This window comes from Triticum aestivum, chromosome 7D (genome assembly GCF_018294505.1).
Source record: "Triticum aestivum cultivar Chinese Spring chromosome 7D, IWGSC CS RefSeq v2.1, whole genome shotgun sequence".
NCBI classification, from domain to species: domain Eukaryota; kingdom Viridiplantae; phylum Streptophyta; class Magnoliopsida; order Poales; family Poaceae; genus Triticum; species Triticum aestivum.
In genome coordinates this window covers 621,281,165-621,299,160 of record NC_057814.1, presented here as the reverse complement: position 1 = coordinate 621,299,160, position 17,996 = coordinate 621,281,165, and the positions used below count along the sequence as shown (strand labels likewise).

The window sequence follows — 17,996 nt, the reverse complement described above, 5'->3', positions numbered from 1 at the left end:
GTTCGGCCGGCGGCATGTTTTGGCGGTCGGGGAGCTGAGGAATTAGAAGATCTAGCTGCCACACGATTTTAACCCAACGGTCCACGAATCGACTGATGCAAACTCAAAAATCCAGTCGACTGAACTGGAGCCATACCCTTGCAAAACTGTCCAATTAGGGCGTTTGTTTTCCAAAGATGTCGTGTTCTCCGATGCTTTAATCTGCATAAACTGCAGCGCATGTATGTGTGGCTACTAAATGAGCATAAACGGCCTGTAATTTTTCTTTTAGTACGTCTGTGAATCTAAAAGTGTGGTGAAGAGGAATAAAACGGAGGTAGCAAACCGTTCAAAAGAAGAAGAAAATTATACAGGCCCAAAAAAAAAGAAAAGGAGGGAGTACAAATTATTTTTCTTTCCTACTACCTGGTCATTTTCTGAACCACTCATCTATTTCCCTCCAACAGAGAAAGGAAAACTGGCAAAGGTGAGAAAGTGTACATTGAAATTGTAAGAAAATCTCAAAACAAGATGCACACGGGAAAGGCATGCACGGCTGACCAGACGTCACGCGGACGACTTGCACTCGCATCGTGCATGTCTGCCTCTCTCTTTCTGTAACAAAGCTAGGCCACAGGGGAGCAGCATCTACATATTCTTGTGCCCACTGACATTGCTGCAAACGGATGTGGTTCTTCCATTCCCTCCCTGGCTTTTTAAGTATTGTGGACATCGGTTTGAGCGACAATTAATATTTGATGGAGACAGCACTATTTAATGCTGGATCATGCACGTTAATAGGATACGGACACACACACGTAGGTGCTGTGCCGTGAGGATATTAGGTCATTTGAATATCAAATCTACAGAGAAAGGGACAGTGTCGCAGTTAATGGAGGAGGAATGTTGCCGGATCCTCGCACATCACGTCTCGTGGATGCTGCATGAACATAATTCTCTTACTCCAATATAATTCACTTTTTTCACTTTCTGACTTTTCTCGCGATATAATTCGATTAACAATCATGGTGGTCTAGCAAGCAGCTAGTCCCTTTTGGGCGAGTAGCTAGTGCATTCTTATGCTGTCTAGTGTCTATATGCCAAACGGACACAAAGTTGGTTAATCAGGACAGCTGGCTAAGGTAGATAGGAGTACTACTAGATAATATACGTGGCGGAGTAAAGCTAGTGCGGTGGCTGATTCTCCATCAGCCTGAATTAAACAGTGGCTCATACATATGCTCGTCAGCTAGCTCCCCGGTCGATCGGTGGTAATCCTCCCCGCGCTGATTGGCAGCCGGCTGGTCTCGTTTTCAGCTGCTGTGAAGTGCAGTTTTACTTGTTCCGCGTGCATTGTCAGATTTCTGTGAATTACTAATAATTAACCGGTCTTATCTTAGGCAAACTACTGTATTAGCCTGTTCCTGCGTGCACCTCCGCCATGGCTGCGTGCCGCTGCCGGCCGGGCCAGTGGTGAACAGGCCTGCCTGTCCCTAGAGACCGACCAAGACCACGGGAGGTCCGGGAGCCGTCCAGAAATGGCCATGGGATCGATGCGTCCTGTCGTTTAACCTGTGTGTCGCCGCTTTGCTTTGGCTTTACGCCAAGCAGGTTAGCTAGACCGTTTCAGTTTCATGTCAGGTCAGCGGTTTCCTCTCTCTCTCGTGCTCTCGTGGAGTACCAGAGTAGGGCCTCAACCTCAAGCCCTCAACTGTGCCACTGTAGCAGTACAGCTGCGTGCAAGTAGTCCGTAGAGCACATGCATTTGATGCATGTACGCGCACTGTGCAGGAGCTGCGGGCAGGGGGCAGCGGCAGCGGGTCAGGCCGGAGAAAAGGAGACTTTCGGCCTCGCCTCTCCTTTCAAAAAGGGATATTTTTTTTACCTAAATGCTAGATCGTGCAGTTGCGCGATTTTGTTATGGCTAGCGCACGCGCTATACGACAAGAAATTGCATGCTTCTGTTCTTCGCCTTTCTCTCCCGCACGTGGTCCCTAATACACAACCAACGAAAAGAAATTAGGAAAATCAGTTGGTCCACCGTGTCTCAGTGCGCACATCCTGTGATTTCCTAGCAAGATCCCATCTTGTATGCATTTAATTTGCGTTTTCAAACTTTCAAAAAGCTATAACTTCTGAACCGATCATCGAAATTAAGATTTGTTTTCACGGCTAGGTTCCTCGCTACGAGCTCTTTAAAACTAGACCCCATATGAGTACGTTTTGACTAACTTTTTTATGAGCCACATTGGGTGAAACGGAAGCAACTTTAGTGCTACAGGAAAGCAACGTACTGTTAGTCTGCGTAGGAAGACTGTCTATCATCGAAAATCCCTTCGAAGTTATCTACCATGACTATCAAGTTAACTAGCTTCATCTCTAAGTGTCCTACCATAACTAGTTTAGTTTCGCCTCCAAGTTGATAGTATTGTCGGCAACTTAGTTTTTGAGGTAGGCTAAAATTTATCCTAAGTTGCCTGCCATGACTAGGGAGTAGCTTAACATCATTCTTAGTTGCATAAAATGCTTTTCGGTATGGTAAGCAACTTAGTTTCATAGATATGCAACTTAGTAACACTTATTCCAATGTATTGTAGGCAACTAAAACAGTAATGACAGGAAACTAAGCATCACCGTTAGGCAACTTCAGAGTGTTTGTAGGCGATTTAGAATAACAATGATAAGCAACGTCATAATATTTGTAGGCAACTAATTTGAAAAGTTAGGCAACTGATCAACAATTGTAGGCAACTGTGCATCAATGTAGGCAATTTATAGTATTACACTTATGGACAACTTTTCAGTGTATTGTAGGCAACTGAAACAGTAGTGGCAGGCAACTAAGCATCACCGTTAGGCAACTTCAGAGTGTTTGTAGGCGACTTAAAAAAACAATGATAACCAACGTCACAATATTTGTAGGCAACTAATTTGAAAAGTTAGACAACTGATCAGCAATGGTAGCAATTGTGCATCAATGATAGACAATTTACAATATTTATAGGCAACTGAGCAGCGATGATAGGCAACTGATTACCAATAGCAGGCAACTGGGCATCAATGGTAGGCGATTGCATAGTATTTATAGGCAACTGAGCATCAACCGTAGACAATTGAGCAGCCATGCATTATAGGCAAGTTGGGATAATGTTACCAAAATTCATATGTACAAATAGTGCAGTGAAGTTGCTTACATGTAGCACTAAAGTTGCCTCATATTTTCGTGTGTGTTTCTCGGCTTGACACAAACCAACCTAATAGACAGTCCTACAAGAACGAAAACGGGAGTTTGTTTTCCTATAGTACACTAAGAGGTGAATCTAGTCAATTGGTAGTCATGATAAGAAATTTAGAAAGACTCCTCGCTGATAGGTAGTCATACTAGAGAATAAAAATGAGTTGCTTTCTTATAGCACTAAAGTTGTCTCCGTAGCACCCAAAGTTGCTCTAATTTTTTTTGCCGAAACCTACCGATATGGGATCTAGTTTTGAAGAACTCATTGTGAGAAATCTAATGGTGAAAACGGAACTGGATGTTCATGCCTGAATCAAAAGTTACGACTTTTAAAACTTTTTGAACCCCAAATAAATGCACATGGGACAAGATGTAGGCTGATTCCATCGGTACGGCTGTGCACTACAGGATGTGGCTAGACAGATTCCTTTCCTAGTATACACCAATGGACACAAGGACATATACTTTTGAAGCATGAATTTTCCGTGGTCCAAATAATTAATTTTCCATTGTTGAAATTAAATGTGTGATTGTGCAAACAATAAATTTGCCATTGTCCAAGTATATAATTTTGCCATGGTTTGAAGGGTGAGTTTTTCATGTTCTAGAAAAAATAACTTTGTTATGGTTAAAAAAAAGTAAATTTCCCATGGTCTAACTTACAAAGTTGTTGGTCCAAACAACAACTTTGCCAAGGTTGGAAAAATAAATTTGCCATGTTTCAAAAATAATTGACCATGTACCAGAAATTACCCATCATGGTCCAGCAAAATAAATTTGCCATGGTCCAATATAAAGTTCCATGCTCCAAAAAATAAATTTGCCATGGTAAAAAAAAGTCTGGGATGGTCCAAATATAAATTTGCGACGGATTGTTAAGCAAATTTGCCATGCTATAAAAAAAGAAATTTTCCATGATCCAAAATAATCATGCTAAAATGCCATTGTAGATCATGGCAAATGTGGATTAAAAAGAACATGTATAGGGGAAACTATACTTATCATGGCATATGTGCGACCCATTATTAATGCAAACAGTGTATTTGTCTAGGTTTCATTAAAAACCGTGATATAATTGATAAGACTCGACTAGACGACGCATCGCTGGTTAGTCTGATCTTCCACGGTACTTGCGAAATAACAATGAACGACGGCAACAATAGTCGCAGAAGAAATAGACGTAGAAGAAAAGAAACCTTCAGATCAAACGAGTAAGGTAAGAAGCCAAATGAGAAGACTTGCACCAAAACTGATATGTGATCAGACACGAGCACAGCAGCAACGAATCTCTAGGATTCGCAAGAACACATCCTTGGTGCCTCCTGACGTGAGGCCTTTTCTGTTGTTTTTATTCAACTCCAAACTAAAACAAATCTGCCCCCGGTACAAAAGTGAATATGCCTAATATATAGGCTGACACAAACCAGCCGCAAACAGCGTACCAAACCCGTCCGTCGCACCGTTTTGCAAAAACGCCCCTGCGTTTTCATGAAATCAACCCGCAGTCCGGATTTAAGTCACACCGAACCGTTATTTTACAGGTTTTCGAAAACAACCCTGACGTTTTAGGTATTCCATCCGCGGATCATATTTAAGTCAAACAAATGCTTTTCTAAACCATCCATATCTTTTAAACCGTAACTCCAATTTAAACATGTTATACATGAAATTTGATTAGAAAAATATGTAGAATATGAATATAAGATTATTTTAACCTGTTAAGTATTTATAAATATTATTTTGGAAGATATTTAAGTCAAACAAATGGTTTTCTAAATTATATGTATCTTTTAAACCGTAACTCCGATTTTAAAATGTTATATATGAATTTTGATTAGAAAAATGTGTGAAATCTGAATATGATGTTAATTTTACCTGTTAAATATTTTTTAGATATTGTTTTGGAAGCAAACTTATAACTATAGCGCACGATCCATTTTTCTTTCGTACAGGCGGCGATCCGGATTGCAAATAAACACCCACTATAGTCATATAGGAAAAAGAAAACATCGAGAACTACACATGCATACCTCTGAATACATCGCAGGGGAAAACAACAGATTTCTCATCACGAGTGTGAGAGAAAGCGAGAGAGAGAGAGAGAGAGAGAGAGAGAGAGAGAGAGAGAGAGAGAGCGGGAGAGAGAGAGAGAGGGAGAGAGAGACGTCTTAGGATTAACCACATTCAAACACGTTTTGGTTTGTGTGAACACTAAGGCCATCGCCGGCGAGGGTGAGAAGAAGAATAAGCGGCAACACAAATATGATGCATCGCTAAAATAAAGGAGATGAACCTATTGTGGTCTTGAGTGATGGTTGTTCAGTTAAGAGTGTGTGTTATGTTTTTTTTCCCGTTGCAACGCACGGGCTCTTTTGCTAGTCTAGAAAAACAAGGACACGTCTTCTCTCCTAGTACTAGTATTTCTTAATTATAAATATACTAATTAATCTTTCCGGCCATGTTGATTAGATAGGACTTGTTTAGAAAAGAAGGACTTTGCCTACTACCGAACGGAGAAGGCACCAACATCCATTTATCATGGAGGGAGTCCTGAAGTTTGGTTTGACAGTATCCTTCTTCGGTTCAACTGGTGTAATCTTGAAGTTAAATGAGCGGATCTGTAACACATCTGGTAGATCATATCTTGAATGCTGCAGTATATTTGCAACTGAATATATTGTCAAGTGTGTCTTTTGTTCAGCACGTGGAGCAGCACCAAGTAAACCTGCTGTGTTTTGCACCGGAAAAATAAGAGAGCCATTGTTGGGCACATCATCCTCTGCCTCTTGAATCGAAGCCATCCTCAGCTTCAAAGCAACCTTTGTGATCTTTTGTTGTGGAGAAACTTTATCATCTACCTTGATGGGATTGGCAAACATCGGTCTCAGCACATTCCGTTTTCCATTATACCAAAATGAATAAGTATTGGACCTCCCATCATGTGTGGCTCCATGATCATATTGCCAAGGCCTCCCCAACAATGAATGACATACATTCATTGGAAAAACATCACATATCACCATATCAGTATAATCGCCAACAGAAAAATTCACGCGGACTTTATGAGTAACCTTGAGGTTCCCTGTATGATACATCCACTCGGCACGGTATGGTTGAGGGTGCTTCCATGTAGGTAACCCCAAAGCTTCCACCAAGAAGTTGCCTCTTCATCACTAGCGGATGTATATCCATCTTTTGTGAGCAATACTCTCTTCTCATTAGGACAGTCACACCTTCATATGTCCCCTTCCTCCACACTTGAAACATTCTATGTCACTAGAACGGTCGGTGGACTGCACACTTGTATCAGCTCTCGATGCTCCTAATTTTGACACATCCTTTTGCACAAAACCATTGGATCGATTCGACGATGCCATCTTGGAACTAGTGCCAACTTCATCGGATTTTTGTTGAGGATGTCGCCATGAGTTAGAAGTGGTGCTATGAAAAACATTAGTTTGACACCGCTTAATTTGTTGCTCTGCACGCACAGTTTGGTGGACAAGATCTTGCATGTTGTAATAAACCACCATCTCTACATGATCTTGCACCTCTATGTTTAGCCCGTTAAAGAAACATGCCATGGTTTCCTCCGGATCCTCCGTCGTCCCTGTACGTATTATAAGCAACTCCATCTCCTTGTAATATTCATCAACACTCATATTACCTTGAGAGAGCCACTGCATCTTGTTGTACATATCTCTTCTATAGTACGCTCAGGAACAAATCGCCGCCTCATGAATTCTTTCATCCCTCGCCAAGCCATCGGACAATGTCATCACCGGAAAATTTGATTCCACCAAATTAAGCGTAATCAGTGAAATCAATTCAAGCAAGTTGAACTTTCTTCTCTTTGCTATAATGATGGGCATAAAAAATTTGATCAATGCGCATCTCCCACTCCAAATAGACTTCTGGTTCGCACTTGCCGGAGAACGAAGGAATTGAAATTTTTATGTGTCCAATTCCATCATCCAAAGGAACACGCGCAGCTTGACCAACTCGGTCATGCGCTCCGCCTCGAGCGGCAGCTTCAGGACAGGGCTGAAAGTGTCGCGTACCCCGCCTCATGATCAACATCGTCATCAAGGTCATCATCTCTAGCATGTGGTTGTGCCGCCAAACGGAGATCATGCACGACGGCATGTCCGTCGCGAGCCGCTGGTGCACAACGCATGGGAGCAACTGGAGCAGCCTGTGGTGGTGCAGAATTAGTCGTCGACGTATTGATGGTGTCCGTCAAAGCGTCGAAATGGGCAATCAGAACATCAATCTTTTTGCCAAGCTTCACCTCGAGCGTGTCATGGCATTGCTTGACGTAGTTGCATGTGTGGTCAAAATCATCACGGATATTTTGAGGAATATCATCTGCATACACTGGACATACAATTTCCTCTAAATCAGCAGCAACCTCGCCATCTCTATTGACCGAGGTTGACAACTTGATCAACACAGCACCGTGAACAACCTTAGCTCTAAATGTCACTTGATAAGACTCGACTAGAAGACGAGTCGTTGGTTAGTCCGATCTTCCATGGTACTTGTGAAAAAACAATGAACGACGGTAGCAATAGTCGCAGAAGAAATAGAAGTAGAAGAAAAGAAACCTTTGGATCAAACGAACAAGGTAAGAAGCAAATGAGAAGACTTGCACCGAAACTGATATGTGATCAGACACAAGCACAGCAGCAACGAATCCCTAGGATTCGCAAGAACATATCCTTGGTGCCTCCTGACGTGAGGCCTTTTCTGTTGTTTTTATTCAACTTGAAACTAAAACAAATCTGCCCCCGATACAAAAGTGAATATGCCTAATATATAGGCTGACACAAACCAGCCGCAAACGGCGTACCAAACTCTCTAACCGACTCGATCGCGTATACTAGCTAAAAAACACAAGGACACGTTTTCTCTCCTAGTACTAGTATTTTTTAATTATAAATACACTAATTAATCTTTCCGGCCATGTTGATTACGTAGGACTTGTTTAGAAAAGAAGGACTTTGCCTACCGCCGAACGGAGAAGGCACCAACATCCATTTATCTTGGAGTAGCCCTCAAGTTTGGTTTGACAGTATCCTTCTTCGGTTCAACTGGTGTAATCTCGAAGTTAAACGAGCCGATCTGTAACACATTGGTAGGTCATATCTTGAATCCTCCAGTATATTTGCAACTGAATATATTGTCAAGTGTGTCTTTTGTTCAGCACGTGGAGCAGCGCCAAGTAAACCTGCTGAGTTTTGCACTGGAAAAATAAGAGAGCCATTGTTGGGCACATCATTAATTTTCCATGGTCCCCATAAAGTAAGGCTGCCATGGTCCATATACTAAATTTTCCATGGCCCATATACTAAATTTGCAATGTGTATCAAATTATTTTTGTTAGAGAAGGTGTAAAAACAATGTGAAATTTCCATGTGAGAAACTACAAAACATTTCACATAATGGCAAAAAAATAAGAATGTTGTTTGCTTGGAAAAAAGTTGGGAAATTTAGGAACTTGCCGCATGAAAAAATACAAGAATTTTGTTCTCGAAAACATACGGCAAATTTATGGATTTGCCAAAAGGGTGCGAAAAGAAAATTTTGCCACTTGTTCACTAATTGTCATGCTATGCACAATACAAAATGCCATGGTAGAGACTATAGAGAATTTGTCATGGTATCTGAAATAATAACGACATTGTAAAATACAATTTTTATTGCCATGGCCGAAATCAATAGAAATGCCTGTATTTGCCATGTGAACATGGAAATCATACGACTTGCCACGCGACAAAAAAAATGCCATGTGACAAGTTTCAAAATTCAAAGGTTTGCCATGTATGCATTCCAATGATTTGTACAATTTTCCATGTTTTGGAAAAGTAAAGTATTATGAATTTGCAATGTGCCAGATAAGAATTTACCATGTTATGAACCTGCACATAGAAAATGCAAAGATTCCCATTCTGGAGCGAACATTTTTACCAGCCAACGGCCATCTAGGTGTTCGCCCCAGATTTTTAACATTTGGGTATATCATTGCGTAAGAGTAGATTCAGAGAGTAAACATATGTGACAAGCGTGCTGTAATTATTCGGGACAACGCAGCTACATATATTAAGTTCCAGTTTGCGCCTCTGCATGAATATAGTTCTAATTTGCACGAGGGCAGACGACAGTGGTTCACGAAACGCACACTCGATCAAGACTAGCTAATTATAACAAAGACTAGCACACCACACTTGTTGAAGCATCGATCATCCGGAATTTAACTAATCAAAATGTTTAGGGCTAAAATCTCGGCCGCCGGCCGGACTAGAGTCACTTGGCGACGGCGGGCTTGCTGCTGCTGCAAGCCAATGCTTATCTGTCCACGGTGACCGAGACGTTGCCGGCTCCAGCGGGGTTGCTGGTGGGCAGCTCGACGCTCTTCTCCTCCTTGGGGGTTCTCTTGTAGTAGCAGCCGTAGAGGATGAGCTGCATGAGGCCGAAGAAAGCGCCGAGGCCATTGGGGATCTGCATGCATGCATGGCAGTTAGATCGATGAGACAGAAAAATCTAGCTAGCTGGGTTTAATCGGTATACTTGTTTGAGATGTGTATATGTATGTATGTATGTACTGACCGTGACGTAGAGGTCGAACTTGATGAGCGCGTAGGCCAACCAGCAGCAGCCGTTGAGGAAGTTAACCAGCGACAGGGTGAATGGCATGTACTCCACACTCTTGGTCTTGATCACCTTACCCTGCAATCAAGTATTGCAATCTAATCTTAGTAGTACTTACATCACCAGGTAACAAGAGCACACGTACGTACGTAGGTAATTAACAAGGCTGACTCTCATTGAATCCCTGATCTAAATATAATGAGTAGGTACACAAACTCACTGGTTAATTAGCATCATAACTCATAGATTTGGCAAGAGTGAAGGATCACAAGAAGCAAAAGAGAACATGCATCCTCGGTGCATTGGCACATACGTTTGTGATGAAGTGCTGGATCACATGTTTTTAGTCATGTCATGAACGGCTCTTCCATGCGATTGCGGACCCGTCACTCCAACAGCTAACACGAGATTTTGGCGGCCGGGTGCAACAGAAAGTTTGGTTGGCTGGCTATAGCTATTTACACGGCATGCAAGTCCAGATCCACAAGGAAAGGACACGCAGGGGTTGCGTTACCTTTGAGCTTTTTTGACCAAACATGTGCACACAAAACAACATCTTGTGAAATAACTTGGATGTCTGAAGTAGATCTACGTAAATCGAACAGCATGCATCTTCTAAAATAACTTGGGTGTGTGAAGCCAGACCCCTACGTGAATCTAGCCACAAAATACAGAATATGTACACAAGGCAACATCTTGTCTCGTAAAATAATTTGTGTGTGGAGAGTACATCTACTGTGTGAGGTGGGCAGCATGCATTCATCTAGCCACTCAAAGACACTTGGGCCCAAGAGCTAGCAGATCCATGCATGCAGATTAACCACGCATGTCTTCTAAACAATGCATATTATCACTCCATACGACCAGAACGGCATGCATTAACACACAACTAACAAAGTTCAAAACAAATGAAACGAAATAAAATAACAGCTGCGCCTCCAGAATTAAGAGCAAACGGATCAATGGCTTAAAGCATGGATCAAAGAGTGCATGCATGCACACGTACGATCGATCCATGAGGAAGGAGGGTGTAGGTACGTACCATGATGGTGAGCGGGGAGGCATACATGATGGTTCCGAAGATGACGCAGAGGATGCCGACGATCATGGAGCGCTTCTCGTGGGTGTGGGCACCGAGGAGCACGCCGAGCACGACGGCCACCATGAACGCCGCCTCGGCGGCGAGCACGCCTATCATCTTCAGCTGCAAGCACGGAGGCACGCACGCACGGGCATGGGTTAGGGCCAGATCTTGTTCTATCTAGACGAAAACCAACGGGCGAGGGGATTAGATTTAGGGATGTGGTAGTACGTACCCGCTTGTTGTTGGTGGAGTAGAGGAAGAAGATGATGAGGTAGGAGCCCTCGATGACGAGCCCGATCCCGTTGATGGTGACGACGAGGATGCTGTTGGGGTGGACGATGGGGAGGCCGTAGAAGACCCAGAGCATGCAGTTGAGCAGCGTCGCCAGGTAGGGGTCCGGCTTGAACTCCTCCACGTCCTTGGCCTTGATGATCCGCCAGAAAACCGGCCTGCAACATCCACCATCCATGAATATAGATTACTCTAGACTGTCTACAAAAGAGGCGGCGGATTAGAGGAGGGGGGATGGGGGCTTACGTAGGGGAGAGGAAGAGGCCGAAGGAGATGACATTCCCGATGATACCGACGACGTTGCGAGCTGCGTCGGCGGACACCATCTCGCTCGGGTCGCCGGGGCGGAGGAGCTGACGCGCTTGAGGAAGGAGGAAGGGTTGGTTGTGGGTTGGGGGCGAATGGGCGATCGGGGCAGAGGGAGGCGGAGCGTATATAGGCGCGGCGGCTTCGCCTTCCCAAGTTATCGTTGGAACTGATCTCAGTCAAAACAAATTAACTAAACCGAGAGAAAAGGGCGGGAGGGATAAGCCTTGATCTCTCTCTCTCTCTCTCTCTCTCTCTCTCTAAGTTGCCCTGATCTCAAGGGCGCCCTATGTCTGGCATTGTAAGCGAGACAGGAGCGAACCCCATGCTGAACGGAACCCCGGTTGGGCCGGCTCACGCGCACTGGAAAGACCAGCCTGGTTTCTGTTTTGTTTCTTTCACGTTTTTATTTTATTTTTTTCTTTCTTTTTTTTGAGAGAGAAATTTCCAATCTATTCATCAATCATGACAGTACAGAGAACACAAGAGGTAATAAAAATTACAACCAGGTCTATGGACCACCTAGCGACGACTACAAGCACTGGAGCGAGCCGATGGCGCGCCACCGTCATCGCCCCTCCATCATCGGAGCCGGGCAAACCTTGTTGTAGTAGACAGTTGGGAAGTCGTTGTGCTAAGGTCCCAAAGGACGAGCACACCAGAGCAGCAACCATCGCCGATGAAGGGAGTTGTAGATCGGAAAAATCAAGCCTGAAACCACACGAACGAAGACGAACAAAAACTGGATCCAAATAAATCCATCGAAGACCAACACCGGCCAAATCCCAGGAGATCCGACGGAGACACACCTCCACACATCCTTTAACAACGCTATTCGCACCATCGGGACGGGGATGGGATGTGGGAGACATTATTGCTACCAAGAGACATCGCCGCCGCCACACAGCCCCAACCAAGACGTTCAGTCTAGCAAAAATGAGAACAGGGTCCCTCCCGCCGGCGGGGGGCCGAGATCCTCCGCACCTCCACAGGCCAAATGCCATCGGAGGCGGGGCGGATCCGCGGCGGTGCCGACGGGAGGAGGAAGAAGACTTTTCTTTGCTGTGTGGATACTTATCCTTGTGAGAGGCCTAGTCCATCCGCACCTTTTATTTTTCTTTTGTTTATACTCTAAAATATTCTAAATATATATATTACACAAAACACTCTTCAAAAAATATTTGAAAGATCTTGAACAAATATTTTGACAATGTTGGGCAAGTATTTGAAAAATGTTGAACAAGTATTTCGAAAAATGTTGATCATGTATATAAAACTGTTTAACAAATATTTGAAAAATACTGAACAAGTATTTGAGAAAGAAAAAAGTCCATTTTACTACCCTGAATAAAGTGGGTGGTTCACTTTACCTCCTGATCTTATTTTCAGCTTCTTCCACCCCCTAAACAAACCAAAACCAGACACACACAAAAACCCTGGCCGGTTTGTCTTCACCCGCGGCTGATGTGGCAGTGGTCAACGGTGGTTTTGACTCGGTGGGGCCCTCTTGTCAGGTCGGGCTGGATAGAGATGCGGCGCAGGTTCGATTCGAACCAAAAAAATCCCCAGCCCTCTCCCCTCTCTGTCGCCGTTGCTGGCCCTGTCGAGGCAGCGGTGATCTAAGGTGAGCAAGGCTGGTCGGAGTGCTGTTGGCGGCTACGGCAGTGGTGCATCCGACGAATCTTTCCCGAGGTGTTGCTTCTCCCACGGCCGCTGTCCTGCCGCCTTCCTCAAACCCTAGTTCGATGCCTCCGTCGACGGGGCGGCGACCGATGTTGTAGGGAGGGGTCAGACTGGTTCCGCGGCGGCGCAGACGAACTGAGGTGAGTCCCATCCCCTTCCCGCTCTACTTGCTGCAGTTGCTATAGTTGTTATCTGCTCTAGTTGCTGTAGAAAGTAGAAAAAGCTCATGTCTTTAGGTTCTAATTGTCCATTGCTTGCTGTAGGTTAAGCAATGGATGAGCTAGATTGGTTAGGCATTCATTTCTTTTACAATGGCCAATTTGAGAAGTCAAGGAAGTGTGTGTCATATGTTGGTGGTCATATACAAGTCACACAAATTCATAGGGACATTGTTACCATAGCAACTGTCAGGGATCAGCTTGCAGACATAATGATGGCTTATCATGTTCAAGAGCTTACTGACAATCACAGGCTGTACTGGTTGTTTCCTGGAAAAAATGTTAGAGATGGGCGGAGAAGGTCGGACACTGATGCTAATGTGCATTTCATGGACAGGTGCATTACAGATGGTGGTGTTGTGGATGTATATGTGAATTATGAAGATAATGGTGCTGAAGATGGACAGGACAGTGGGTCTGAAAGTGGAGAAGAGAAGGAACAAAATGATGTTTCAAATGCAGAAGAAGATAGGGCAGAAGAGAACACTGACATTGATTGGGAGGATGAGCATGAAAATTGCTCTGTTGAGGAGGACCTGGAGCATGAAAGTGGAGAAGAGAAGGAACAAAATGATGTTCCTTTAGTGGATGTTGCACAAGATGAAATCAGTGATGAATGTGAAGATCTAGATTGGTGCCCTAGAGATGAAGACAGTGATGGGAATCGTAGCATAATTTTAAAATTTTCCTACGCTCACCAAGATGCATCTATGGAGTGTACTAGCAACGAGGGGAAAGGAGTGCATCTACATACCCTTGTAGATCGCGAGCGGAAGCGTTTCAATGAACGTGGATGACGGAGTCGTACTCGCCGTGATCCAAATCACCGATGACCGAGTGCCGAACGGACGGCACCTCCGCGTTCAACACACGTACGGTGCAGCAACGTCTCCTCCTTCTTGATCCAGCAAGGGGGAAGGAGAGGTTGATGGAGATCCAGCAACACGACGGCGTGGTGGTGGATGTAGCGGGTCTCCGGCAGGGCTTCGCCGAGCTTCTGCGAGAGAGAGAGAGAGAGGTGTTGCAGGGGAGGAGGGAGGAGCCCAAAGCTGTAGGTTGCTGCCCTCCCTCCCCCCCTTTATATAGGCCCCCTGGGGGGGCGCCGGCCCAGGGAGATGGGATCTCCAAGGGGGGGCGGCGGCCAAAGGGGGGGAAGGGGTGCCTTGCCCCCCAAGGCAAAGGGGAAACTCCCCCTAGGGTTCCCAACCCTAGGCGCATGGGGGGAGGCCCAAGGGGGGCGCCCCAGCCCACTAAGGGCTGGTGCCCTTCCACTTTCAGCCCACGGGGCTCTCCGGGATGGGTGGCCCCACCCGGTGGACCTCCGGGACCCTTCCGGTGGTCCCGGTACAATACCGGTAACCCCCGAAACTTTCCCGGTGGCCGAAACTGGACTTCCTATATATAATTCTTCACCTCCGGACCATTCCGCAACCTCTCGCGACGTCCGGGATCTCATCCGGGACTCCGAACAACTTTCGGGTTTCCGCATACATATATCTCTACAACCCTAGCGTCACCGGACCTTAAGTGTGTAGACCCTACGGGTTCGGGAGACATGCAGACATGACCGAGACGCCTCTCCGGTCAATAACCAACAGCGGGATCTGGATACCCATGTTGGCTCCCACATGTTCCACGATGATCTCATCGGATGAACCACGGTGTCGAGGATTCAATCAATCCGTATGCAATTCCCTTTGTCAATCGGTATGTTACTTGCCCGAGATTCGATCGTCGGTATCCCAATACCTAGTTCAATCTCGTTACCGGCAAGTCTCTTTACTCGTACCGCAATGCATGATCCCGTGACTAACGCCTTAGTCACATATTGAGCTCATTATGATGATGCATTACCGAGTGGGCCCAGAGATACCTCTCCGTCACACGGAGTGACAAATCCCAGTCTCGATCCGTGCCAACCCAACAGACACTTTCGGAGATACCCGTAGTGCACCTTTATAGTCACCCAGTTACGTTGTGACGTTTGGCACACCCAAAGCACTCCTACGGTATCCGGGAGTTGCATGATCTCATGGTCTAAGGAAAAGATACTTGACATTGGAAAAGCTCTAGCAAACGAAACTACACGATCTTTTATGCTATGCTTAGGATTGGGTCTTGTCCTTCACATCATTCTCCTAATGATGTGATCCCGTTATCAATGACATCCAATGTCCATAGTCAGGAAACCATGACTATCTGTTGATCAACGAGCTAGTCAACTAGAGGCTTACTAGGGACACGTTGTGGTCTATTTATTCACACATGTATTACGATTTCCGGACAATACAATTATAGCATGAATAATAGACGATTATCATGAACAAAGAAATATAATAATAACCTTTTATTATTGCCTCTAGGGCATATTTCCAACAGTCTCCCACTTGCACTAGAGTCAATAATCTAGTTACATTGTGATGAATCGAACACCCATTGCGTCCTGGTGTTGACCATGTTTTTCCCTAGGGAGAGGTTTAGTTAACGGATCTGCTACATTCAGGTCCGTATGTACTTTACAAATATCTATGTCTCCATTTTGAACACTTTCACGAATGGAGTTGAAGCGACGCTTGATATGCCTGGTCTTCCTGTGAAACCTGGGCTCCTTCGCAAGGGCAATAGCTCCAGTGTTGTCACAGAAGAGAGTCATTGGGCCCGACGCATTGGGAATCACCCCTAGGTCGGTAATGAACTCCTTCATCCAGACTGCTTCCTGTGCTGCCTCCGAGGCTGCCATGTACTCCGCTTCACATGTAGATCCCGCCACGACGCTTTGCTTGCAACTGCACCAGCTTACTGCTCCTCCATTCAAAATATACACGTATCCAGTCTGTGACTTCGAGTCATCCAGATCTGTGTCGAAGCTAGCGTCGACGTAACCCTTTACGACGAGCTCTTAGTCACCTCCATAAACGAGAAACATATCCTTAGTCCTCTTCAGGTACTTTAGGATATTCTTGACCGCTGTCCAGTGTTCCTTGCCGGGATTACTTTGGTACCTTCCTACCAAACTTACGGCAAGGTTTACATCAGGTCTGGTACACAACATGGCATACATAATAGACCCTATGGCCGAGGCATAGGGGATGACACTCATCTCTTCTATATCTTCTGCCGTGGTCGGGCATTGAGCCGTGCTCAATTGCACACCTTGCAATACAGGCAAGAACCCCTTCTTGGACTGATCCATACTGAACTTCTTCTATATCTTGTCAAGGTATGTACTCTGTGAAAGACCAATGAGGCGTCTTGATCTATCTCTATAGATCCTGATGCCTAATATATAAACAGCTTCTCCAAGGTCCTTCATTGAAAAACACTTATTCAAATAGGCCTTTATACTTTCCAAGAATTCTATATCATTTCCCATCAGTAGTATGTCATCCACATATAATATGAGAAATGCTACAGAGCTCCCACTCACTTTCTTGTAAACACAGGCTTCTCCATAAGTCTGTGTAAACCCAAACGCTTTGATCATCTCATCAAAGCGAATGTTCCAACTCCGAGATGCTTGCACCAGCCCATAGATTGAGCGCTGGAGCTTGCATACTTTGTTAGCATTCTTATGATCGACAAAACCTTCCGGCTGCATCATATACAACTCTTCCTTAAGGAAGCCATTAAGGAATGCCGTTTTGACGTCCATCTGCCATATCTCATAATCATAGTATGCGCCAATTGCTAACATGATTCAGACGGACTTCAGCTTCGCTACGGGTGAGAAAGTCTCATCATAGTCAACCCCTTGAACTTGTCGATAACCCTTAGCGACAAGTCGAGCTTTGTAGATGGTCACATTACCATCTGCGTCCGTCTTCTTCTTAAAGATCCATTTGTTTTCTATGGCTCTCCGATCATCGGGCAAGTCAGTCAAAGTCCATACTTCGTTTTCATACATGGATCCTATCTCGGATTTCATGGCTTCTAGCCATTTGTCGGAATCCGGGCCCGCCATCGCTTCTTCATAGTTCGAAGGTTCACCGTTGTCTAACAACATGATTTCCAGGACAGGGTTGCCGTACCACTCTGGTGCGGAACGTGTCCTTGTGGACCTACGAAGTTCAGTAACTTGATCTGAAGCTTCATGATCATCATCATTAACTTCCTCCCCAGTCAGTGTAGGCACCACAGGAACATCTTCCCGCGCTGCGCTACTTTCCGGTTCGGAAGGGGTGACTATCACCTCATCAAGTTCCACTTTCCTCCCACTCAATTCTTTCGAGAGAAACTCCTTCTCCAGAAAGGACCCGTTCTTGGCAACGAAGATCTTGCCTTCGGATCTGAGGTAGAAGGTACACCCAATAGTTTCCTTAGGGTATCCTATGAAGACGCATTTTTCCGATTTGGGTTCGAGCTTTTCAGGTTGAAGTTTCTTGACATAAGCATCACATCCCCAAACTTTTAGAAACGACAGCTTAGGTTTCTTCCCAAACCATAATTCATACGGTGTCGTTTCAACGGATTTCGACGGAGCCCTATTTAAAGTGAATGCGGCAGTCTCTAAAGCATAACCCCAAAATGAGAGCGGTAAATCGGTAAGAGA

The 17,996-nt window shown here is 44.9% G+C and overlaps 1 protein-coding gene across 1 annotated transcript; it reads right to left on the bottom strand.

The window, feature by feature from the left end:
* Nucleotides 1–9,270: 9,270 nt before the first annotated feature.
* Nucleotides 9,271–11,728, bottom strand: LOC123170253 (bidirectional sugar transporter SWEET6a). The gene is made up of 5 exons (XM_044588082.1): nt 11,487–11,728; nt 11,182–11,398; nt 10,908–11,069; nt 9,824–9,943; nt 9,271–9,715 (listed from the first exon to the last, which is right to left on the bottom strand). Exons 1-5 carry the CDS (start codon nt 11,564–11,566, stop codon nt 9,563–9,565), a joined length of 732 nt encoding a protein of 243 aa, XP_044444017.1. The 5' UTR covers nt 11,567–11,728; the 3' UTR covers nt 9,271–9,562.
* Nucleotides 11,729–17,996: the final 6,268 nt, after the last annotated feature.